The sequence below is a fragment of the Furipterus horrens genome, unplaced genomic scaffold (genome assembly GCF_987537825.1).
Source record: "Furipterus horrens unplaced genomic scaffold, mFurHor1.1.pri manual_scaffold_11, whole genome shotgun sequence".
Taxonomy (NCBI): Eukaryota; Metazoa; Chordata; class Mammalia; order Chiroptera; family Furipteridae; genus Furipterus; species Furipterus horrens.
In genome coordinates this window covers 77,935,414-77,962,232 of record NW_028327181.1, presented here as the reverse complement: position 1 = coordinate 77,962,232, position 26,819 = coordinate 77,935,414, and the positions used below count along the sequence as shown (strand labels likewise).

General features: G+C 37.1%; 1 protein-coding gene and 1 pseudogene across 3 annotated transcripts in view; one reads left to right on the top strand and one right to left on the bottom strand.

Moving 5' to 3' along the window:
* Nucleotides 1-26,819, top strand: part of FBXL20 (F-box and leucine rich repeat protein 20) — a 78,998-nt gene that overhangs the window by 38,388 nt on the left and 13,791 nt on the right. For all 3 annotated transcript variants that reach the window (XM_090291989.1, XM_090291990.1, XM_090291991.1), the window contains 7 exons: nt 7,346-7,407; nt 13,197-13,251; nt 15,750-15,824; nt 17,125-17,219; nt 17,698-17,766; nt 23,409-23,504; nt 25,760-25,886. In XM_090291989.1, coding sequence (XP_090148115.1) covers nt 7,346-7,407; nt 13,197-13,251; nt 15,750-15,824; nt 17,125-17,219; nt 17,698-17,766; nt 23,409-23,504; nt 25,760-25,886 — 579 coding nt within the window. The remainder of the gene's footprint in view (nt 1-7,345; nt 7,408-13,196; nt 13,252-15,749; nt 15,825-17,124; nt 17,220-17,697; nt 17,767-23,408; nt 23,505-25,759; nt 25,887-26,819) is intronic.
* LOC149998375 (large ribosomal subunit protein uL30 pseudogene) lies at nt 10,625-12,488 on the bottom strand (annotated as a pseudogene).

Sequence of the window (26,819 nt, the reverse complement as noted above, 5' to 3'; positions counted from 1 at the left end):
CATGAACAAAGAATTGGACTGATCATACAGATACTATAAAGCAAAGCAAATGGGAAATTTATTAAGGAAAATACACTTCCCAAGAAATGGGAGTGGGCTATCTCTGGCCAGGGAATGGCTCTTTTATTTTGAAGGGTTACAGGCTTAATAGGGTTTTTACTGGTTTCTAGACATGCAATCTCCCATGATCCTCCTTGATTGCCTACTTGGGAAGGAATCCACAATGCTAGTTATTATCAGGTGTCACAAGGTGATTCTCAGAAATCGGGATGCTGGCTGAGGACAGCTGCAGTGCCTCAGGGTTTCCTGTTCCATCTCCTGCCTCAACTTTTCCCTGAAAGATATGGTCCTCAACAATTCTTTTTGGGGGGTTGTTGAGGGAGGGTGGCCAATATTTTGTATCTACTTCCTGCTGGAATGGGACAATATAGACCCTGCCTGCTGAGAACCATGAAACCCTCACCCTGTCTTATGTAGTACTTCGTGAGGAATTCCTGTGGCCAGCATGAATGCTGCGTGTTGTAAGTTGTTGGCATCGGATTCCTTAGGGATTGGTTGAAAACCCTAGAGCATCGTTATCCTGGTGTGGTGAGTCTGGAAGATATGAATTTAACCAAAAGTTTAAAGTTTCAAGGGCCTAAGATTAATCAGTCCCAACAGAGGTAGAAACCAAGTTACTGAGGGAAGGTATCCCTTAATAATATGCCAGATAGTTTTGGGGTTTCCAGGACACAGTCCTTTTAGCCATGTTGCTTGCTGTAATATTTTGTTAGCACTTGTTTCTATTTGCCCTGATGAGTGTATCATGGAGTATGGGCTGGAGCACAAACCCCAGCCTCCTGGACCAATAAGTAATCTACTTAAAAGTCCATTTGGGTTCCTGGGCTCACAAGACTACTTTGAGGCCTGGATTGTGTGTTAGTTCCTTTGGCCTAAAGTACTGTTAGGGATATTTCTCCTAATGTTGCCCAGATTCTCTGTCTTGGCCTAGGTCTGGGTGCTGAAGTTGGCATGACTGACTTGTTCTCTATCGGGTCGCCCACTGTATTGTGGTTGACAATGGCAAACCCAGCAATTGTTAAAAGTATTGCCCCAGAGAAAATCCTGGGCAATTTAGAAAAGAGAGTTATTGACCTAAGAAGCAGTAGCAAGAGTACAGGTTGTTAACAAGAAGAGGTTTCATATTCACTAATCTTTAAGGTTTCTTCTTCTTGAACAGGAATTTGAAGTCCTCTAAGCATTCACAGGTTTAGGTGGAGTCCGGATTCTTCTCTAGGTCCAGGGGAGGATCTGTGGTTTTACCCTAGAAATATGGACCCAACTATCTACTACTAGCAGCTTTGCAACCATGGTGGTTCTTGGGACAATCTGGTAGGGTTCCTCCATTTAGAGTTAAGTTGATTTTTAGGGGACCTCTCTTTCCAAGTATTGAGAAGTACCCAATCCCCTGGAGGCACAGTGGCCTGGAATTCTCCTTTGGCAATGGTAAGACCTTATTTCCATATTCCTGCAGTGCTTTTTGTACCTGCCCTAAGTTTATTATATGCTTAACTGCTTGATGGGTCTCTGTATCAAATATCAAATCTAGAGTTAAGAAAGGCCTATCGTATAGCATCTCAAATGGACTGAGTCTAGTATTGACCTTAGGGGAGCCCCTGATTCCCATGAGTGCTATGGGTAGTAATTTAACTCAATTTTCATAAGTTTTTTGACATAGCTTTGCCAATGCCCTTTTCAAAGTCTGATTTGTCTGTTCTACCTTCCCAGAGGACCGAGGTCTCCAAGCGAAGTGAAGGTGATATTTTATGCCTAGAGCCTCAGAGGTTAATTGAATGATATTGGATATAGAGGAGGGCCCGTTATCATTTGTAGGGAGTGTGGGAGACCAAATTGGTTGTTATTTCCTGTAGGAGAGTTTTTGCTATTCCCGTGGCTTTCTTCATCCTTGTCAGAAAAGCCTCAGTCCATCCCAATAAAGGTATCTATCAGGACCAGTAAGTATTTATATCCTCTGCAGGGAGGCATTTTGGCAAAGTCAGTCTGCCAATCTTCTCCCAGGTAGGTCCCTCTTTGCTGAATAGGCTGTAACAGCTGGGAAGGGATTGTTTTTTTCCAGGGTTGTTGTAGGCACAAAGGGTGCAGGCCTGGCAGATATTCTTTATGGTAGTTGTTAGTCCTTTATCTACAAATAATTTGTTAACCATTGTTGTGGCATCCCTTCCTATGTGGAAGGAGTCATGCAAAGCCCTTAAAAATTTCCACTGGGAGGCCCAGGGAAGGAAGAGTTTTTGGTCCATGTATATCCAGGGTCCTTCATGGATGCCCCTTTGCTCCGAAGCTCAAGTTTTCTCCCCAGGTGTATAGTTGGGCTTGATATCTGAGCCGTTCACAGAGGGGAACAAGATCTGTTGTTTGGTAGTCCCTAGTGCTGCCTTCTTTGCCTCGTGGTCTGCCCTTCTAATCCCCAGGAGATAGGGAAAATATCCTTCTGGCGACCTTTGCAATGCATTACTGTCTCTTGCTCAGGGAACTTAACTCCTTCTAATGGAGTTAGGATTTCTGGTTCATGTTTAATGGGGGAATTTCTAATAGTAAGGAGCCCCCTTTCTTTCCATATGGCAGTGTACAGAACCAGGAATGCATATTTGGAATCTGTAGAGATATTAATCCCTTTTCCTTGTCCTAGAATAAAGCTCAGGTAAGGGCCATAATTTCAACCTTTGGGCCAATGTCAAGAGGGGAAGGGGTCGTGCCTCAATGGTGTCATATAAACTAAATATTTTGCATCCCGCCTTTCACTGTCCATTCTGTACAAAGCTGCTTCCATCAGTGAACCACTCTTTGTCAGGGTTTTCTAAGGGTTGGCCAGCAAGTCAGTTCTACTGGAATAGGTAAGATTAATAATCTCTGAGCAGGAATGGGTCAAGTCTAGAGATGATTTTATAGGCATTAAGGGGCTGGATTTAAGTAACAGGTTTTTATAGTTACTTCAGGATTGTCCAGAAGAGCTTGATATCTGGTCAATCTATTTCCTGTTAGCCAGAGATGCCCTTTCACTTCTAATACTCCTTGTACCTGATGTGGAGTTAAGACCTCTAACTTGTGCCCTGACAGTTAATTTAGCAGCTTCCTCTGTTAGCACTGCTGTGTCTGCAACTGATCTTAGACACGGAGGCTACCCAGTTGCTACATTGTCTAGGTTTTTAGAGAAATATGCAACCCGTAGAGGTTTGTTGTTGGGCTAAGGCCCATCAGGCTTCTCTGCTATGTCTAAAGAGAAAGGCTTGTTTAAGTTAGGGATGTCTACCGCTGGGGCCTCAACTAGGGACTGCTTGATTTTATTAAAAGTCTGATCATGTTTCTTTCCTTAAAAGGGGCCAGTGCCTGTTCCCTTAGCAATTTTGTATAAAGGTTTCCCAGTTAGTCCAAAGTTTGGGATCCAAATTCTGCACTATCCAGCCATTCCTAAGAAAGAACGGAGTTGTTTGGTAGCAGGTGGTGTTAGCTCAGTGATTGCTTTTATTTTTTCTTGTGAAAGTTGTCTAGATCCTAGGGTTAGGATATATCCTAAATAGTTTACTTTCTATCTGTTAATTTGGGCCTTTTTCTTAGAGACTCAATATGCCTGGTCCCCAAGGAAGTTCAGAGTTTGGATAGTATTAGGATCTGAGGCTTCTTTTGAGGGGCTGCAGGCTAGGATATCATATACATATTGTGAGAGGACTCCCTCTTGTAATGATAATTCCCTTAGCTCTTTTTCTGATGCTCTTGTTAGCAGATGAGGGTTATCTCTAAACTCTTGTGGTAGTACCGTCCATGTATATTTGCTGATGAGTCATTGCTTATGGGTCTATCCACTCAAATGCAAACAGGTATTGGGAATCTGGGTGGACAGGGATGCAAAAGAAGGCCTCTTTAAAGTCTGAAACTGTATAGCACTGAGTGGATTCTGGTACTTGAGTAAGTATGGTGTATGCCTTGGCTATAAGATGCAGGGGAACAACAGTCTTGTTAACTAGTCATAAATCCTGGACCAATCTGTACTCCCCTGTTGGTTTAAGAGCAGGGAGGATTGGAGTATTGCAGGGGGATTGACAGGGTACTATCAGCCTGTGTGTTACAGATTTCTCTATGATGGGCTGCAGACCCTCTAGGGCCTCCCGTTTGATAGGATACTGTTTTCTGTGGTGATAGGCTGTCCCAAGCTTTAAGTGAATATGAACTGGTTGGGCAGTCTTAGCTTTTCCGGGAAGTCCAGAGTCCCAAACTAGGAGAACTACTTTCTTTTTAAAATTTATTTATTTATTTATTTACTTCTATCTACTTTTAAAGATAAAGGAAGGGAGGGAGAAAGAGAAGGAGAGAAACATCAATTTCTGAAAGATACATCGATCGGTTGTCTCACACACACCCGACTGGGGAACCTGGACCACAAATCCAGGCATGCGCACTGACTAGGAATCAAAATGGCGACCTTTTTGTTCACAGGCCAGTGCTCAGTCCACTGAGCAACACAAGCCAGGGCCTTTTTGTAACTTCCTTATGTTTATATTTAATTCTAAGTCTTCCTAGAATTTAAATATGTTCTCCCATTAAATAAATGATTGTGTCATCTCAAACAATTTTGAAGTCTATCTTAGCTGATTGAAGTAGCATTATAAAGTGATAGAAAGTCTGGACCTATAAATTCAGAGAAATTTTTCTTGTTCCTAACTGCTTGGCTAAGCCTTTTTTGGTAATACCTATGTCATAAACTCCAAAATATCAAAAACAATAATAAAGGGTGAAGGTGATCATGTAGTCTGTCTCCGATATTGAATCATATCATAATATGCTTTTCAATCTAGACAAATTTAATTCCTACTCATCTTTTTCCTGTTTCACGAGTTTTGAGTAATTTTCATACTCTTCCTATTTACTAATTAGATATTTAATTGATATCTACTTGGAGTTTATGTATTCAGAGTTGTGTCTGCCTCCATGATAGGAGTTTCAATGTTTATCTTATAGTGATATGGACTCATCATTAGAAACTGAGCTGTTTATTGCAGGGCAGTTTAAAGTGGACTTGTTCTTTTTAAAATGTTAATAATATATCTTATTGTATATATTGGTATGACCCTGGCTGGTTTGGCTCAGTGGATTGAGCGTCGGCCTGCGAGCTAAGTGTCGCTGGTTCGATCTTCCAGTCAGGGCACATCAGAGAAGGAAAACTCTGACTCCAAAAAACCTCCGCTGCCTTGCGGCATACCTCTTCAGGGGAAAGGCTAAGGGAGTAAACCCGACAGAAAATCCGGAGCCGGAGTCCCTAAGGCGGTTTGACGTTGTAGTCAACACCGGCAACTCCTGCGGCGCACCTGAAGCCAAGCTGTATTGACTCCGTCTTTCCCTTGGACCCTTCAGCTGTGAAGAGAGGGGGGGTCTGCTGCATGGGCAACAGCAGACCCTCCATATCACCCTGCCCAGGCTCTGTAGCTTCATCGCAAGATGTCGATTCAACACGGGAGGAGACAGATACCGTGTCACTCCCGAGTCGGACTGCACAACCATTCTCGGCGGTGCAGATAGACTCTTAAGAAGCTACACCATCTTCTCTCGAGGCTCTGTAGCTTCAGCTTCACTGGAGAGTGCAGAGAGACTCTTAAGAAGCTACACCATCGTCTCTCGAGACGGACGGCTGCCGACGACGACGAATCCAGAGTTTAATTTCTTTAGGTTTCTCTTCTCTACAGGATTGTTTCAAATTTCTAACCTGGTGTGCAAGTTTCCTTCATAACCTAACCCCACCATCCACTTAACAGTTAGTTGATCATTCATTAGATTTATCAAGTTCCTATCATATACCAGGCTCTATGCTCAATGCTGGAAGTAGGATGGCAATGAAAGGCATGGTCCCTGCCCTCACAGTGCTTCCCATTTAGCTGGAAGGTAGGTTACTATAACTAATAGAAAATATTTATTATAATTACTCCGTGGATGTCTGTGATTGAGGGGAAAATACACTGTTCACTGCTTCCCTACCCCTTCAAATTCTCTCCTCAATTACTTCTACTTTGAATCATGAAATGCCAGGACCTTATATATGACTCCATGCCTTATACATCTTACCTCTTTGTTTTTTTCTAGTTACTGTCTGGCCTTCCTCTAAGACCCAGTTTAGATATCACCTGTGGTTAGAATTGTTTCATCCTTTGCTCTCACATACCTCTTGTCATTTTTCACTAATAATTAATAAAATATTTGCCTGTTTCTGTGCTCTTCGTTGTAGAACAAGAGCTCCGGAAGTACAGAGATAACGTCTTCTTTTATCACCTAGAAAATGTCTGATATTGACAGGGTGTTCAGTAAATATTCATTGCATAAAGTCAAGGCATCTGTGTATCAGTTTAATGATGTGTATTTGCTGTTTTTACTGTGCTTTTTATTGGGTATAGCTATTTGATTTTTTTTTTTTTTATGTGTAGCTTACTAGACAAGCTTATAGTCATGATCTTCTTTGTGGAAGAAATGGTTTTGATTAATTTGTTAAATTGGTTTGCTGCATGACATATAAAACTCATAAGAGAATGTTCCCTATCCCAGGTTTCTGAACACCTCCTTGAACAAGTAAATGTGAGTTTTATTTGGGAAATCACCTTATCTTAACGGCATTTGTATTTTATTTATTTTTAGTTTTTTAAATACTTTTAAGAGTTTATTTAAGCCAAACTGGTGACATACCAGGGAACAAGATTTCAAATGCTCCTTAAAGGCATTTTTATTCTGTTTTAAATTTTATTTATTGATTTAAGAGAGAAAAAGAAACATTAATTTGTTGTTACACATATTTATGTATTCATTGGGTGATTCTTGTGTGTGTTCTAACCAGGGATTAAACCTGCAACCTTGGCCTATGGGGTCAACACTCTAACCAGCTCAGCTACCTGGCCAGGGCTCCTTAAATACCATTAATGAGCCCTGGCTGAGTATTAAAAATGGCATTTTTAAACTTAATAGTGATGTGGTGTTAAGCAAGTAAACCTTTTGTGATTCAGTTTCCTTATATGTAAAATGAAGATTAGGGATAATATGAAGATTCAATATATCAATGCCTGAAAAAACACTTAAAACAGTACCTGGCACATAGTGTCATCCTTCTGACTGCTATTAGTTCATTTTCCCTAAAGGCAGGGATTAAATTAAATGTCTCAAAGACGTTTTTCAGCCTAAAGAGTCTCTGAAAATATGACTTCAGCTTATAATACACTCTATAATTATTCATCTCTCTCCTAAGAGAATTACTTCTAAAATGTTGAGTTGAACATAATAAAATGTTAAGTAACAACAAAATATTTTATTTTTGCAGATGTTCTCAAATAGTGATGAAGCTGTAATCAATAAAAAACTTCCCAAAGAACTCCTGTTACGGTAGGTCTGAATACTAATTTTATGGGGTTTTTGTGTGTGTGTATATATCGTCTATTTAAAAATTTATAGACTTACTACTTTTTTTCATATATATGTATAAGATCTGGATGACCTGAATTTGTAAATTTACTGATTCTTTTGTTAACCTTACTTTGAATTTTCTAGATATAAATAAAGATTTTGAATGTGTAATTTAGAAACAATTTTCTCCTACCCAATTTTTAGCTATATATGATTGTTTACTCATTTTCCCTTTGCATTATTCTTGTGTATAATGTGAAAGAGGTAGTATATTTTACTTTATTATAGTACTAATTTTTTTGAAGGCTGATTTTAATCCATCCTTTCCCCCCCACTTATATTTGTGACAAACTACTATACATACTGAGGTGCTATATAGAAGAATAACAGCCCTTTATTTTATTCATTTATTTTTAGAGAGATGGGAAGGAAGGGAGAAAAAGAGGGAGAGAAACATTGATGTGTGAGAGAAACATTGATTGGCTGCCTCTCACATGGCCCCAGCCAGGGCCTGGCCCACAACCCAGGCATGTGCCCTGAGCAGGAATCAAACTGTTAACCTTTTGGTTCGCAGGCCAGGGCTCAGTCCACTGAGCCACACCAGCCAGGGCACAACCCTTTATTTTAAAGATAAGGCAAGCTATTTGAAACCCTTTCTTTTCCTGTATTACACTTAAGATTTTACCATTCCTACTTTAAATTTTTTTTTATTTATTGATTTGAGAGAGAGAGAGAGCCAGCACAACGCTTTAAAATTTTTTATTGATTTTAGAGAGGAGAGAGAAACATTGATTTATTGTTCCACTTACTTATGCATTCATTAGTTGATTCTTGTGTGTGCCCTGATGGGAGATCGAACTCACAACCTTGACCTATGGGGACAAGGCTCTAACCAACTGGGCTACCTAGCCAGAGCACCATTCTTACTTTGAATGTGTAGAAACTACATTTAGGATCACTCATAACATAAAACACACAGCTCCTGATTTACATATATCTGATTCAAGAATCACCTAGTAAAAATAGGCATCAGGGGACTTATTTTTAGTGGCCATTATTTAGGCACTTAATCACAACGTTTACCCTGGCTGGTTTGGCTCAGTGGATTGAGCATCGGCCTGCGAGCTAAGTGTCGCTGGTTCGATCTTCCAGTCAGGGCACATCAGAGAAGGAAAACTCTGATTCCAAAAAACCTCCTCTGCCTTGCGGCATACCTCTTCAGGGGAAAGGCTAAGGGAGTAAACCCCAACAGAAAATCCGGAGCCGGAGTCCCTAAGGCGGTTTGACGTTGTAGTCAATACCGGCAACTCCCGCGGCGCACCTGAAGCCAAGCTGTATTGACTCCGTCTTTCCCTTGGACCCTTCATCTGCGAAGAGAGGGGGGGTCTGCTGCATGGGCAACAGCAGACCCTCCATATCACCCTGCCCAGGCTCTGTAGCTTCAGCTTCACTGGAGAGGACACCCCAGCGTCATCGCAAGATGTCGATTCAACACGGGAGGAGACAGATACCGTGTCACTCCCGAGTTGGACTGCACAGCCATTCTCGGCGGTGCAGATAGACTCTTAAGAAGCTACACCATCGTCTCTCGAGACAGACGGCTGCCGACGACAACGACGACGTTATGCCCTTGTCCATGTGTCATAACAGGAGGCACACATGTCACTATGCTTATTACTGGTGATGTTAACTTTGATCACTTGTTAAGATAGTGTCTTTCTCCACTGTGAAATTATTTTTCTTTGTTACTGGTAAATGTCTTGTGAGATGTTGAGACTATATAAGTGTTCTGTTAAAATACAGTTTAATAAATATTATGCAATATTTGGTTTGATTAGATTTATTACATCATTGAATCCAACATATATTAACCCACAAGGAGGACAGTTGTGTTCTTAGGACCATACTGTTTCCTTGTAAATGCAAGGCCATAGTCAAGTTACCAATGAATTAAGCAAGTGTTCTTGTTTCCTCCTAACTTTAACTTACTTTAATTTACTGATTCTCTTTCTTCCCTTTTGAAACAAAGTTTATTATGAATGCTGTAGCAAGCTGGAATCCACTGTTTGCATAATGTGCTATCAGTTAGCAGGATTGACAGTACTCTCTTTCAGAGCAGAGCTGTATGTATTTATTTAGGAGTACCTCTTGAAAAATGAATGTCAGTGTTTATAAGACAAAGAGTCTTATGTATTTTCTAAGAGCTAGTATAAAGTGACTTGTTCTTCTGAGGTTGATATTGATAACTGTAAAAATGACATGAGAGATAAGACTGCTTGAGCCCACACATGCCCTTTCAACTGTAAAACAAAGTACAGTTTCAGAATGAGGATTATTACTACTGATAAGAATCTAAAATATTTTTCATTATTTTTTCAGCTGTTGGAAGTGTTGAGACATAATTACCATGCAATATATAATATGTGTGAATTGGTAGAAGATGAACTTTCTGAACTTATATGATTGGCTGGGATTTTTTGTGTGAAATAGATAATTGTGCTGTGTTGAGGGTCCCCAAGATCACCCTTAGGTCTGGTAATTTACTGAAAGAACACACACGACTCAGCATATAGTCATTCTCATGGCTGTTGTTTATTACAGGGAAAGGGTACAAAGCAAAGTTAGCAAAGGGAAAAGTGCGTAGGGCAAAAGAGAGAAAACCAGGAATAAGCTTCCAAGAGTCCTTTCCCAGTGGAGTCACACAAAATGCACTTAATTCCTCCAGCAACAAGTTGTAACAACGTAAGTAAAATGTTGTCTACCAGGGAAGCTCACTGAGGGAATAGTGGGAACTCTACCAAAATCCAAGTTCTTAAATGCCATTCAAGGGCCAAAATGGCAAGCAGGCCTTTCTAAGGATAGGAATACTGTGCTCCTATCTGCCCATATGCTATTTAATGTTTTATTTGAAAAAGCTTAGAACCTTGATGATTCCTTATAGCTTTTCATTCAGTTTAATTACCAGGAATTCAGGATAGATGGGTATGTGTGTGTATTTGTGTGTGTTCCTTCGTTTTACTTATTTATTTTTTCCATTTTAAATCAGTCACTGTTTATTAACTGACCAGAATTCAGGATAGATGGGTGTGCGTGTGTGTGTGTGCCTTCCTTTTACTTACTTATTTTTTCCATTTTAAATCAGTCACTGTTTATTAACTGACCAAATTACAAAAATAACCATAGCAGATGCTATAGGTCATCTTTCTAATAAGCTGTTGGTTTGGTTTTCCCTGTTGCCAGCATCTCCACCTTCTACAAAATAGGTGGTCTTTTTCTTCATTCCACCTCATGAAGAAGATCATTTGAAGGGTCACAGGAAGTTTGCTTCTTTGAAGCATTTTCCAACAGTATAGACCACATGAATCAGATCCTCCATGCAAATGGTGTCATATTTACCATGAGATTGAGCAGTCAATGTGTTATCTGTCGGGGCATTTTGTTTTTTGTTTGTTTTGCCATAACCACACTTATAGGTCAGTTCATTTACTGACTTCAGGTTTTGGTACCCCATGCAATATGAGGTCTGTCTGGAAAAAAGTCCAGCCATTGTTAATATAACAAGAATGGTTTGCGCGACATCGATGTAACCTGGCAACCAAGGAGAGTGGACTGGAATACACATGCGTGAACAATGACAACTTCACTGTACTAAGTCAGTGGGGGCTGTAGATGCTGTTGAGTGAGCATGTATACTGCATGACTGTCACATTGAAAATGACTGAACAAGTAGAATAACGAATCTGCATCAAATTTTGTGTTAAGCTTGAATGTTCCTCTGAGGAAACTTCGTATGATTCAGAAGGCCACAGCTGTGGGCAACTGGTGATTGGCCGCTCACACATCATGGCTTGTGCAGTTCTTTGGCAAAACATCAAATCACCCAGGTTACTCAGTCCCCTTACAGCCCAGATTTGGCACCCTGTGAATTCTGGCTTTTCCCAAAACCAAAATCACCTTTGAAAGAGAAGAGATTTCAGACTGTCGATGAGATTCAGGAAAATGCAACAGGGCAGCTGATGGTGATTGGGAGAACTGTGTGAGGTCCCAAGGTGCTTACTTTGAAGGGGACTGAGAGGCGTCATTGTCCTGTGTACAGTGTTTCTTGTATCTTCTTCAGTTATGTCTCTATTTTCATATTACATGGCTGGATACCTTCTGGACAGACCTCGTATATGGTTCCACAATCCTCAGCAGGTTAATTGAGACCTTGTTGAGCCTAACAAAGGGGCCATTGAAGAAACGGCGAAGGGGAAGAAGCTGCAGCACCTTTCAGACCTTTGGACTCACACAATTTATACCTCTGATTCTGATGAAAAATGCCAATTTGGGTTCCGTAGGTAAAGGTAAAGCTAAAGGAGTTCAGCATCACCAAGCCCTTATTATATGAAATGTTAAAGGGACTTATTTAAGAAAAAGAAGATCAAAACTATGAACATTAAAATGACAACAAACACAGCTATCAACAAAACCTAAAAAAATAAAAACAAACTAAGCAAACAAGCAGAATAGGAACAGGATCATAGGTATGGGGGTCATTTGGAGGGTTATCAACTGGGAAGGGGAAGGGAGAGAAATGGGGAAATGGTGCAGGGACTAAAAAGCATAATTGATAGGTATGAAACAGACAGGGGGATGTTAACAATAGTATAGGAAAAGGTGAAGCCAAAGAACTTACATGCATGAACCATGGATATGAACTAAGGGGGGTGGGATTGCTGGAGGGAAGGGGGATACTGGGCTGAAGGGAGCAAAGGGGGAAAAATTGGGACAACTGTAACAGCATAATCAATAAAATATTCTTTAAAAAATAAAACAACTAAAAAGAAAAAAAGTTCTAGAAATGGGTGATGATGGTTGCACAACATTACAATGGCATTGCATCATGTGAATGTTCTTAATGCCATTGAACTGTACACTTAAAAAATGGTTAAGCCCTGGCTGGTGTGGTTCAGTGGATTGGGCACCAGCCTGAGATCTGAAAGATCACCAGCTGCATTCCTGGTCAGGGCACATGCCTGGGTTGAGGGCTGGTCCCCAGTTGCGAGAGGCAGCCAATTCATGTTTCTCTCACACATCATTTTTTCTCACACATTGCTGTTTCTCTCCTCCTCTTTCTCCCCCCTTTCCCTCTGTCTAAAATAAATAAATAAAAATAAATGCTCCTACCTTTCAAAAAATGATAAATGTTATTTACATATATTTTACCCAAATAAAAAAAGTTTTAAAAACTGAAAATATTTACTAAATGCACATAATTTTCTGTTTGTTTATTCCAAGTTCCAAAATGTGAAGATATTAGACAGCCTCTAATCACTAAAAAATAAGGTTTTGTTCTTTCAAGCTAACTCAGAAGCTTTTACTTAAATCTTTTGCCCTGACCGGTGTGGCTCAGTCAGTTGAGTGTTGTCCCACAGACCTAAAGGTTGCCCGTTTGATTCCTGGTCAGGTCACATGCTTGGGTTGTGGGTCAGGTCCCTGGTTCGGGGCGTGCAAAAGGCAACCAATCAATGTTTCTCTCTCACGGCAATGTTTTCCTCCTCTTTCTCCCCTCCTTCGCCCCTTTTAAAAAAAAAAATTTTTTTTATTTTAAAAATTGTGTTAGAAGTATTTTATCATCCCTTGATGTGTATAATTGAACTAGAATGGTACTTATACATACACTATCAAGTAAAAGATTACATTTCCCCCCTATATTTTATATGGGCAGTATTATCTTTGTTAATTGCTCTACTTTATATTATAATAAAGTTGTCTCTTTCTCTTTTTAGGATATTTTCTTTTCTGGATGTTGTTACCTTGTGTCGCTGTGCTCAGGTCTCCAGGGTAAGAATGGTTGACATGGTTAGAGGGGCACCCCTTCCTGACACTGATGATACCAGCTTCTGTGTGTAGTAGGGGAACCATTTACTTGAGATGTTAGTTGTGTCATGTTTCAAAGGATGTTTTACCCGTGGCATACCCAAACCCTTGTAATTTTATAATTCTACTACATGTACCATTTGTAATTTTTTGGAACTCTTGTCTATTTGTATAATACAAACAGAAGAAACATATTCAAGGAAAAATCACTAGTAAAAGTTTAGGCTCTTCTTAGAATTATAATAAAATAGTATTTCATGGTGTTTTCCTGGTTCATTTTATACACACACATATACATATGGAAAGCTCTTGAGGGTCTAATTCTCATGTTATCTCCCCGTGCTTTTTTTTCTCAAAAGATAATAGGTAGAATTTATTTATTTTTATTTATTTTTCATTCTAGAGCCAACCAGATTCCATTCTCAAAGTCAGTTTCTACATTACACTTAATTACATTTTTGTCAGTTAATATTGCTGTGACAAAACAGTGAAAAATCATAATATTATTGTCTGCCACTAATATAAAGACTAGACTGTTATGAATATATAATAATTAACTTAATAAAATGAATCTGTACTTACAATTATCATCTTTTTATAAATTGGACAGTGATACAATTCTAGGTGCTGGATATATAACACAGTTATATCATAAAATATTGTGTTTACCTTTGTCGGTAGACCCAGGTTTTCCTTCAAATTACCAACACCACTCTCCTTATAAAAAACAAAGCACAAAATTTGCCATAAAAAACTCACTCTGTCTTGCTAACTTTAATGTAATTTCTGCATCTTAAAAGCCTTACTAAATCTGTGCATCAACTATTTTGAAAACAGTCGGTAGTGTTTTGATGATTTATGACATTTATGTCCCTGGTACTTAACTGGTTACCCTAGATACAAATCAGTGGGGTTTCTTTCCTTTCTGTCTCCATATGAAGCTGAGGTTATCATTGAGAAACAATATACTCAGACCAGTGTCTAAACCTGTTTAATTGTAGCGTCTGGTCTTAGCCCAAGTGAATTTTAATTGTTTTCATCTGCAGGTTTCTCTGCCCTCTTAGTAGTTTTAATTTTTTAAAAAAGGAAAGCATAATGCCAATTTTCAATTTTCATTAAATCTGGTTAGTACATCAGTTATCTTATTGTCCTCTGAACTTGAAGTATTGAATTAATTTGTGTGTTTTTTTTTAAAAAACAGACTTTGAAAAGGAACCTGTCATTCCTAATTTTAGTCTCAGTTTGGCATGTTTCCTGTTGCTGGAGAAAGTAGTATAAGGAAATGAGAAATAGCAAACCAAATCAGAGGTATATTTAGCCCAAGAATCTAGTAAACACATGAACTTCAAAAGTTTCATTTCTTGTCTCCCATGCTAACCATTTAAGAAACCATTGGAGAAATAGGAAGCTACAAAAGAAAAAGTATGATAACATTGAACTCCTGAGAAAACCTTAAAGATTTCTAGAATAATAACTGTTTACTTTCATACCCCAGACGTATTTCTTGCTGATTGTGTGACACTTCTGCTGGGGTCAGTAAGTGTATTCACAATTTCCTTTTTAAAATTTCAGTATCAAATCTGTGTTTTGATTGTTATAGTAAGAGGTGAAATTCTAAGTTAACAGCTCAACAATATTAAGACTTTTGTTTACACTTTAAATTCAATAGGGAAAACTTTTAAAGGCTTTCTGATTAAAATACAGAATGATCCACAACAAATTTATTCTAATTGAGTCATTTTTCACCTAATCCTGAAAAGTTGAAAAGCCTCCTTTTAGCTTACTGAAGAAAAGCATATGAGAAATCTTAAACTTTCACTGTTTTAAAATTACCAACTGAATTCAGTTAGGGGGAATGATGACCAATTGAAAAACATGCCTGAATCTTTTTAATTAAAAAAAAGAAAAAAGGAAAGCACAATGCCAACTTTCATTAAATCTGAGGAAAGCATTAAGGCTCTATCATGTATGCAGAGAAATGATACTATCTTTTGTAAGTCCCAGGTTGCCATATCACAGTTTTGTCTGACCACATATGTATTGAACATAGCAATCTTTAGAGTACTGTCTTCTTCTTTTGGTTTCAACCCTCATCTTGATCATTGTTGAGGGATAGAGTAACAGACTTGCTTTTTGTCAGCTGAATTATCTCATTTTTGTTAGAAACTAGAATCTTCCAGTTGGAAAACAGTTCCTGGCTATGATATTTAATATAGTCTGTCCTTCTCCAGCCCCCTAATATCTTTTGTAGCTGCTAGTTTCTGTACCTACTCATTTATGAGATAATTAATTGGAGAATAAAGTATGAATAAGAAGGCAGACTTACTGGAAGTTAATGGTGCAGGGCTGAGAAATGATTTGGTCAATTTCAGTCGTCAGTAGACTGAATTGTGAACTCAAATATTGCTTGCTTTTCCCTTCTGTTTTGGCTCCTGCTCATTCTGTGTCTGTCTTCGAAATAGGCCTGGAATGTTCTGGCTCTGGATGGCAGTAACTGGCAGCGAATTGACCTGTTTGATTTCCAGAGGGATATTGAGGTATAATTATGTCGTGTGCGGCCCCATTTCTCTTGTTAGAATGTAATTACAGCACAGAACAGATTAGCCCCAACCATATAAATCGCCTTTCCTTGGGGAGACAAACTATTAATTTTAGTGCATGTGAACTTCATGGGAGCCTGCAATGGTCACAAGAACTTACTCAGTTTTTGAAAATGAGCAGAATTATTTTACTGAACTAATACTAAATTATTTGTATTAATAAGACCCCCCAAAAATTTTGTGGTAGAAATTTTAACCTGTATTTGCTCATTTTAAGGAAGTCTTTTATATTTGTTTATTGAAGAATCAGTCCAATTAACTTGTTGGGGTATGATATTTGCATAAATTCTTCTTCAGACAAGCATTTTGTTTCTTGAAAAACCTATAGGTAGTTTTTCTGTGGAAAATGAAAAAAGAATAAAGTTAAAGTCATTTATTCAAGTATTTTTGCTTCTCACTTTTCCCCCATATTTTATCTCTTAGGATTGCCTATTATTTCTAAAATAGAGAAGCATGATGGCTTAAACTTAAATTATTTTAACCTCAGTTTGAGCTCTGTGGTCCTTGGTTTTCTCATCAGAAGAATGGAAATCATAGATTCTTCATTGTGTTAAAAGGATTAAATGAGATTTAAATTTAGATTTGCGGTATAGTTTTTTAAGTTCCAGTGGAACTTAATTGTCTTGAGGATCCATGTAAGAAGTTTTTTAAAAGCCTCATGAACTTCTTATTATATTTAAAAGTGCTTTTAAAATAATACCAACTGACATTAAATTGGATTTTTATGTTTTTCACTATTTACTAATCTTTATGGAAGAGAATGTTTAAAGCAACATGGACCACAGAGTCATTCAGCAAGCTCTTTATTAAGTTTTCATTGAGTCTCTGCTGTAATTAGAGTACTATAGTAAACACTTTGGAAACAATACAGAAATAATGGAGTTAATATCCTTCAATAGCTACAGTTTAATCAGGAGGGCAGTCTACCTTAATATAGACATAAGACCTTACACAGACATATATCTTAATAGGCATAAAAGCACTACAGAGCACCATTTTCTCAAATACAGAATATCTTAATTGAGTAAAATTAACAGTACTGAGTTTAGGCATGTTTCAAGTTGATACATTAATCAGGAAGGCTTTCTTACAGTAAGTTGAAATTTCCTATTGAATTAATAACAGCCTTTAAAATGGTTTATAAATTCTTGGTTTATAAATTATTAAAAATGAGAATGTGTTCTTTTCAAAATCAATGTGATGGCTTATCTTTCTATTTAACTGTCTTTTTTTACAGGGCCGAGTAGTAGAGAATATTTCAAAAAGATGTGGGGGCTTTTTACGAAAGTTAAGTCTTCGTGGGTGTCTTGGAGTAGGAGACAATGCTTTAAGGTAAGAAAATGACTATTGATTAACTGATCTCCCTGACTAAAGTAAAGAAAGCATCATCTCACCCAGAAAAGGCTATTTATAAAGGAAGTTATACCTTTCTTGAAGCTATTCTGAACCCAAACACACATATATTGCTTATAACACAAAAATATCCAGTAATGGAATATATGGTTTTAAGGATAAAACAAGAACAAGTGCCCCCTCCAAAAAGGCCAAATTCCCCGTATTATAGATAGTTCTTTTGAAGCCTGGAATAAATTTTGTTTGTTTATTCAAAGTTAAGGTAATTTTAACCTTGGTTGACAAAAAGATCAATGTTAAAAGTTTATGGTTGAAAATTAATTTATTTGTAATTGTGAACTACTTTTGTACTAATATCCAATATTACCAATGATAATATATATCTTTTATGACTTTCTTAATACCAGAATTGTGCCCTTTCATTTCAAACCTTTTACTTTGTTTCTTTCCTATAAAGGACCTTTGCACAAAACTGTAGGAACATTGAAGTACTAAATTTAAATGGATGTACAAAGACTACAGATGCGTAAGTATTTTGTATTTAAGATGGGTAAGTCATAGCCCCTGGTGTTTTACCTATACTGGCTTTAAATGCATAGTACTAAATACATTTAGCAAATTTCATTTTGGTTTTATAGAAGAAAGATATTTTAAAAGGAGAAAATGACATTAAAATAGAAATGAAATAAATTTATTTTGGAATCTGGCCCAAATTCTATTTTGATATTTTAAGTGAAACTTAAAAATTGTAGTCAATGAATATGCAGTAGGGATAATAATGATATAAATTACTAGGATGACTTATATCTCAAGAAGACACTAGTAGCTATCATTCAAAAGACACAGTAAAGGTAAACAAATAGTTCTATAAAAAGATGTAAATCTTAAAAATGAGACTAAACACCTTGTGATAATCAATACTAAGAGCATTTATTAAATTACTTCAAATGTGCTGTGTTTGTGTTGTTCACAATATAAAAGAAAGAAAACTTGATCCTTCATCCTTGAGAGTTTATCATCACAGACACAATAGACATCAAAGGTAGACATAAGAAAGCCCAAGGATATCTATTGGTAATAACATGTATAAAATAACATTTAAATATTATGTAGGGAAATCATAGCCTATTTTGAGGTGAAGTGAAGAAGCATACTTTCACAGCGAAGGGCCAGGATTATTCACTGAATCTTTTGTTCAAAAAGTCCTCATAAAAGAGATGGTATTTTTAGAATTGCTTGAGGAAGTTGAAATATACTACAAGCACAGGGTATATACATTTTTTATTTTATGCCTCTCTTTGAGGTCACAACATTATTAACTTTTAACATAAAAAAGTGTTTGAAAGACAACGACTGTGGTTATTAATTGATTCTACTAACAAGTATTATTCTTGTGGACTGACTTGGAAATTTTTAATAAGATAGATAATTTACTAACCCCTACTACACTATGATTTTACACCAGTAGCCCAGCATTTACTTTAGATAAATTACCTGTTTCTGTTTTTCCTTTGAATACCTAATGTTATAGAGAGTAAGAATTTGACCACTTGGTGTCTAAAAAGTGACATATAATTTACACATTTTTCTAGAAATTTATATACCACTGGCAAAAATATAATACTTGTGTATAAGGCTATATTCATTTTTACTGTTTATAATAACAAATGTTGCATTATTCTTAATAACAAAAGACAGAAAACAATCCAAATGTTTATCAGTAAAGGACTGGTTAAGAAAAGGAATATGGCCCTGGCTGATGTGGCTCAGTGGGTTGAGCACCAGACTGTGAATTGAAAGGTCACTGGTTCGATTCCCAGTTAGAGCACATGCCTGGGTTGCAGGCCAGGTCCCTGGTTTGGGGCATGAGAAAGGCAGTCGATCACTGTTTCTCTCCTTTTCTCCCTCCCTTCCCCTCTCGCTAATAAATAAATAAATAAAATCTTTTTTAAAAAAGAAAAGAAAAGCAATGCAGAGAATCTTTCTATAGTACTCTGGAGTGATCTCCAGGATATATTGTCAAGAAAGCAAACTGCAGAGGAACTTGTATAAGAAGATACTTTTGTAGGGTGAGGGGATATAATACAAATATATGTCCATATTTATTAATATTTTCTGGAAGAAACAATGGAAGGTAATCAAAAATTAAGAAAAATGATTACTTATTGGGGGCGGAGAACACATGAAGAGACAGGGATGAAAGAAAGAGTTCTGAATTATATTTAATACCCATGTAATGTTTTTCATAATTAAAACATGAATTAAGCTAAAAAAGAAATCAATTAAAAACAAAACACATGAGCCCCAGCCAAGTCGGAGCTATAACCACCAGAAAGAAGTTACTTCTACTGACCTTTGACTTCTTAAACCAAATTTTAAATATTATGCCAAAGTAGACAAAATTGAACCCATCAGCCATCTTCAACTTGATAATTGAGAAATGATTGCTTTATGGTTAGTCTTGTGTCATCTTACCCCCTCATTTTATCTTATTTTGAAAAACGTTGTGGATATCATATATGCATTTCTAAAAGTTAAAGACTTTTAACAAAAGCATATTAACTCTGTCATTCCTGTGGGGGAAAATATCTTAAAATTATCAAATAACTCCTGGTCAGTGTTCAGATTTTTGCTTGTTCTAGTAATTTTAGAAACAATAGTTTAAACATAGTATAAAAGAAAAAGATACAAACTTTAAGAATCAAAGATGGAGACTTTTGCTTCTCAGCATGACAGAAACTGCCTTCCTGCTGTAAAAAGCAATAAAACCTTATAAAACATAGAAAACAATCAGTTTGAGATGTTGGACAACATGCAGCACAGGAGTGAGAAACATGACATGAGCCCTATGATTACTCTGGCTTTCTGCTTGATAACATTTTCCAGTTAATGGCCAAGGAGAAGGAACCCAAATGCACAAAATTCTGGCTGATTTTAAGAGGAAGAGATTAGAATTTAGGGAGACCGAGGTGGCTGGAATTTGTGATTCAGAAGGGAGAAGCTACTCAATAAATGACTACAGTAATTACATAGATTTGACTGAAGAGTAAACTACATATGCACGTATGTAATTTACCCCACAAAGCTTGGCAAAGAACATCTAATAAGGAAAAAACAATTACACTAGGGAAACTGTAAACTGAAGAGTTGCCAGGGTATTATTTCTTTAAGTATTTCTTGGTCTCCCTGAATTGTGATCAAATGTTTAAAGAAGAAATAATACAAATCTTTAAACTCATTAATTTAAAAAAAGGAAAAAATAAAAAAAGAAGAGAGAGAGAGAGAAACATTTCATAACTCATTCTATGAAGCCAGTATTTTTCTGATACCAAAGCTGGCAAACAAAGACATCACAATAAAAGGAACTCTCCTGATGCATATCCCTCAGGAACAGAAATACAAAAATACTTGTGTTTTTTTCTTTTGTATTTATTTTTTCTTATGTTTATTGATTTTAGAGGGGAGGGGAGAGGGGGAGAGAAACATCGATGTAAATGGGAAACATTGATTGGTTGCCTCCCATATGTGCCCTGACTGGGGATAGAACTTGCAACCTAGGTATGTGCCCTGACTGGGAACTGAACCCCCCAACCTTTTGATGTACAGGACGACGCTCCAAACCAACCAAGCCACACTGGCCAGGGCCATCCTTTAAAATTTTTAGCAAACTGAATCTAGCAACATATAAAAAGGTATGGGATCATATGCAGGTGGGATTTATCCCAGAAATACAAATGTGATTTAATGTCTGAAAATCAATTAATGCAATATCTCAATTAGTAGAATAAAATAGGGACAGCAGACTTTCTACATGGGGTCAGATACGAAAATATTTTAGGCTTTGTTGGTCATACAGTCTTCGTCATGACTACTCAACCTGCCAATGTTTTACAAAAGCAGCCATAGCCAATACATAAACAAATGAGCATGGCTGTGCTCCAGTAAAACTTTATTTCTGGGTGCTGAGATTTGAATGTCAGAATTTTCACGTGTTACAAAATAATATCTTCTTTTGATTTTCTTTCAACCATTTAAGTGTCAGAACCATTCTTGTGACTTGTGGGCTATATAACAGTAGGCAGCTGGTGAGATTTACTGCCCTCTGGAATACAGAACAAAAACAACATGATCATCTCAATGTGATAGTCAGCCTGTAAAATAGCCCCCAAATAATTCCTACCCCCTACTAGTATTCACACTTTTGTGTATTCCTTTCCCCGTGAGCATGCACTGGACCTAAGGACTCATTTCTAACAATAGAATACTGCAAAAGAGATTGGATATCACTTTGGAGATTAGGTTACAAAAAGACTGCAACTTCTGCCTTGCTCTACTTTTTCTCAGGGCTCTGCCTGGGGGTGGGGGGTGGCGAGGATAAATTGTCCTGTTTTGAGTAATTCTGTGGAGAGGCCCATTTGGCAAGGAACTGAGATCTCTGGCCAACAGCCAGTGAGGACCTGAAACCTACCAAAAACCAATTGAGTGAACTTGGAATTGGATCTTCTGAGGACTGCCAAAAGCTACTTAAATGAGCTTGGAAGGGAATCTGTACCCGGTTAACCTTTGAGATGATTACAGCTGTGGCCAATACCTTGATTACAGCCTTGTGAGAGACCTGAGTCAGAGGCACCCTGCTAAGCTGCCTGTGCCAGTATTCCTGACCCATAAAAACTGAGAGAATAAATGTTTGTTGTTTTAAGATGCTCACTTTTGGATAATTTGTTATACAACAATAGGTAACTAGAACATCATTAGGTAGAAGAAGCAAATGAAAAAATCCAGCACTCATTCATGATAAAAAATTCTCAACAAGCTAGGAATAGAAGGGCATTTCCTCAATCTGGTCAAAGACATGTATGAAAAACTTACTGCTGACCATCACACTTAATGGTGAAAGACTGAGTGCTTCACCCTAAGGCCAAAAGCAAGGCAAGGATGTTACCTATTTTGCCATTTCTATTTAACTTTCTATTGGAGATTGTAGCCAATGTTGTACGTTTATTACAGAATTGTGAAATAAAACCCCAATAGAAGATTACACTCCATACCCACTAAAACAGCTATAATAAAAATAAAAGGGACCCGTGCCAAGTGTTAGCAAGGATATAGAGAAACTGGGACCTTCGTAGATTGCTGGTGGAAATCTAAAATGGTATAGCTGCTTTAGGAAGCAGTTTGGCAGTTTCTTAAAATATCAGACATAAACTTATATAGGACCTAGGAATTCTCCTAGGTAGGCATCTAGCCAGAAGAAATGGAAGCATAGGTCCACACAAAAACCTAAGGAATATATCAGCCAAATAGAGTGTATGGTTCTTATTATCCTAATTTGATCAAATCACTTTGATAAAGGCATTTATGAGAGAATTAGGGGAACTTGAATGTAGTCTGGATATCAGATATTAAGGAATTAAAATATTTATCTATTAGGTATATGTCCTGAAATATTTACAGGTGAAATATGTCTGGAATTTGCTTTAAAACACTAGAATGAAAAAAAGAGGGAAGTGAATGAAACAGAAATAGTAGAGTATTGGTAAGTATAGAAGCTTAATGATGGTACATGTTTCTTTCTCTATCATTCACTCTAGTGTATATTTGAAATTTTTCATAGTAAGTTAAAAAAATTAGACTGAGCACTGACCACTATGGAAAAAGAGCCTTTAAGAAATTCATAAAAGAAAATAGGAAGTAATGTTACATAACTTAGTTTGTTTCAGCCAAGTGATGATGCATCCTCTGCATATCTTGCAAAAATCCAATTATATTACTGCCATGCAAAATGTTATCTTGAGCAGAGATTTCAGTCTTCATGTCTCTGCTTGCTAGCAGGTTAGCTTTCTGGTGTTCCTAGATTTGCAAAATGCATGTAGATCTGTTCTCAGCACATACTCAGTTTGCTGTTAATAGCTATTCCATTTCCAAATATGAATAAAGCACCATCTTCCCCTCACACAAATTCTCATACACATCACAGCCTTTTTTATCTCTTGTAAAGAGCACTGGTCTTTTTCTTAATGTGAAAGGTCCCAGGATTTATTACTGCTTTTGTTGGGGGTATGGAAATTTTACAGTTCATATTTATACACATGTGTTTAATGAGAATCATGTATGATATACTAAGGATGTGTTATTTGTTTGTTTATTTCTCCTTTTTCCGTTTTTCAGTACATGTACTAGCCTTAGCAAGTTCTGTTCCAAACTCAGGCACCTTGACTTGGCTTCCTGTACATCAATAACAAACATGTCTCTAAAAGCTCTGAGGTAAATTTCTTATAATAAGATTGTCCAATAATCAGAACAAATACTTATTTTTTTTAAATAACTGACATAAAGTTGGAATTGAAAGAAACTATGTTTTATGGATATGTACTATAGTTCAGAATAGCTCTTTTGTTTTACCACTAGGCCAAACTATAGACAGGTGAAATGACTAGAAGTAACTAGGATTTCTGAACACAGTAGTACTGTTTACACATGAATGATTAGATTTTTATGAAGCCTTCCTCCCTTCTCCCCCCAAAAATTGACACATACTATAGTTTAGTGATTAAAGCAGTGCTCTGGAGTCAGGTTATTGACCAGGCACCTTGAACAAATGTAACTCTTCTGAGTTTTTCCTTATCATCTCATAGGTTTGTTATTAGGATTAAACAGTATTATCATGAAAAGTTGCCAATATTCAAACAACTTTTGTCTTATAAGTGAAAGTTTCATTTGTTTCAATCTAATGTATATAAATTGCTTAGCATGTAGTAAACACTCAATAAGTTTTAATTGTTTTTTAATTAATTTATTGTTGTTCTATTACAGTTGTCCCATTTTTTTCCCCCATTGCTCTCCCCTGTCCCACCTACCCCACCTCTTTCCCACCCTGTTGTCCATGTCCATGGGTCATTTATACTAGTTCCTTAATTAAACCCATCCCCTTCTTTCTCCCCTTCTCCTCCTTAATTGTTTTAATGTTAATGTATTTTTTAAGTACATTACAGAAAATGTATCTTAAAAGGAAGGTGAAATGCTCATTCTCTTTGTAACTTTACTTTTTTTTAACTTATTTTTATTGTTGACACTGTTACAGATATTCCCCCTCACCCCCCGCCTTTGCCCACCTCCACCCAACCTCCATACCCCCTTCCTTCCCTCTGGTCATCACCACACTGTTGTCTCTGTCCATGTGTCATGCATATAGTTCTTTGACTAATCCCTTCACCTTCTTTCATTCAGTTGCCCCCTTCCCCCTGCCTCTGACAGCTGTCAGTCCGTTCCATGTATCCACATCTATAACTTTACTTTTTATCAGCCTTTTATGGTCCCATATATTGGTTACATTTATAAATAGTAAGAATTAAGCTATTAAAAGAAGGAATGTATATTCAGTTAAGTAGAGTATAAGTAATCCACAAATCTAGACCTTCCTTATGAATATTAAGCAAATACTGTATGTATCTTAAGACTGCTGTGTAGCATAATAGGATAATATTACATTTATAGTTTATAATAGTCACATAAATGGTGATGTAGATATAGATAGGACAGACACTTCACAGATAGAAAATCTAAAACATTTTCAAACGCCAGGTAATGTGATTTGACCGGGGATGTGACTGAATAAGATATTGTTGCTTCCCTTAAGTTGCTCAGAGTCTAGTGTGAGAAAAAAAAAAACACTACACGTGTCCTCATGTTACAGTGTGGTTAAGTGCTGTGACAGAAGTGCAGCCGATTGGGGAGAACATAAAATGACTGTGGCTAATCTTGGATTAGGAGAGGTTTGGGCAGGCTTCCTAAAGTGACTTGCCTGAAGTCACACTATAAAACAGTTAAAATCAAAACTTTCCAAAGAATGTCATAGAGCTTGGGATTCTTCCGTAGTTCAAATCTGAAATCAAAGCTCAAAGATAAAGCTAGTATTTGATAGAAGTCTGAGATCAAATACAATATATCTTAAATTTAGCCTATGAAAAAGGTACTTTAAATACTTCCCAGATAAGGAAAATATACAGATCCTCTCTAATTTTTTAAATAAAAGTTTTAATGTCCTCATTAGTACTTTGATAAGTAATAGAATTATTTGATAGAGGATCTGGGTTTGACTCTATAAACTCTTCATTAATTACTTGGTTAACTTGAACAAGTCACTTAATTTTCATTTCATATCTAGGGAACTTTTAAATATGTGGTAAGTGCAAAAAGAATATAATTTGCAAAGCATAAACCTCTATTAAAGTCTAATATTTCTGAAAAAACAGTATTGTGCTTTGTGCTTGTTCGTTAAGCTGGATTTGAGCTATCGCTCCTAGAGATATAGTTCCACATGAACACCACAAACTGATAAACCCACTTTTGTTATTATGGGTCTGCTTGTGTTCTAAATTTACATTAAGTAAATATGTGTATTCTTGTGGGAGAGCATCGGGCTCTATCCATTTCCTGACTAAATGGCCAATAAAGTGAGACTTTGGTATCTTTGAAATTGAATTTAGTCATATGTTTGTTTCATTTTGTTTTATCCCAAGTGAGGGATGTCCACTTTTGGAGCAACTGAATATTTCCTGGTGTGACCAAGTAACCAAGGATGGCATCCAAGCACTAGTGAGAGGCTGTGGGGGTCTCAAGGCCTTATTCTTAAAAGGCTGCACACAGGTAATAAATACTCCGTGTAGTGCTTATGAATGATGCCCAAGATGTTGACTTAAAGAATATGTAGTTGTTTTGTATTACTGACCAAAACCACAAGTTTACCAAAAATTAGTGTTTTCCTTAGAGTAAAAAAGAGAGAGAGGGGAGAGGAGAAGAATTAACATCTAACGAAAGATAAATTTTTGTGTTGAGGGGAAGTAGGCTGGGGAGACAAAAATCATTCTGAGTAAGCACCATAGGCAAGAAGGGTTTCACACAATTTAATCTGAAAAAGAAAACTTGCCATGCTGTTACTGCCTGAAACCTTGAACTGGATAGGCAAGGAAGGCTCCTTGGCAATTTTCACTCATTTTTAAACCACCAGAAGCTTTTCTTAAATGTGTCAGGTATACAGCAACCTACATTTTACAGTGTTGATGCTTATTTCCTGCCTGTCACATTACAAATCCAGCTTATTTTGTCATTAAAACTATTACTGGAAGGAATTGGCGTGGCAATTAGTGGATTTAGAAGTGACTGACAAAGTAGGTGTAGGCTCTTTATTTTTTTAACGGTTATTAAAACCATGCCTTGAGTTCCATTAAAAATGCCCTCATTCTTTCACTGTGATGGGAGATGTTCTGTTGTTTGAAACAGAACTTTGGAGGTGTGACTATCATAAAACAACAGCTTGAGCTTCTGCTTATTAATGGAAGACTGAAAAATATTGATTGGGATGCGTCATTATAATCAGTTACTTGCCATCTGCCCTCAGCACTGCACTCATGGCGCGAATCTTCCCGCAGCAGATAAACTGGATTCCTTTCTCAGCTCCTGCCCCCACAATGTCGGAAGAGTAGAAATTTGAAAATTCTTTTAGCATCATAAATGCTCAGCAAAATGCTGTAAAGTGTATTTATCACAAGAAAAATCCACAATACTGATAATATGAATTAC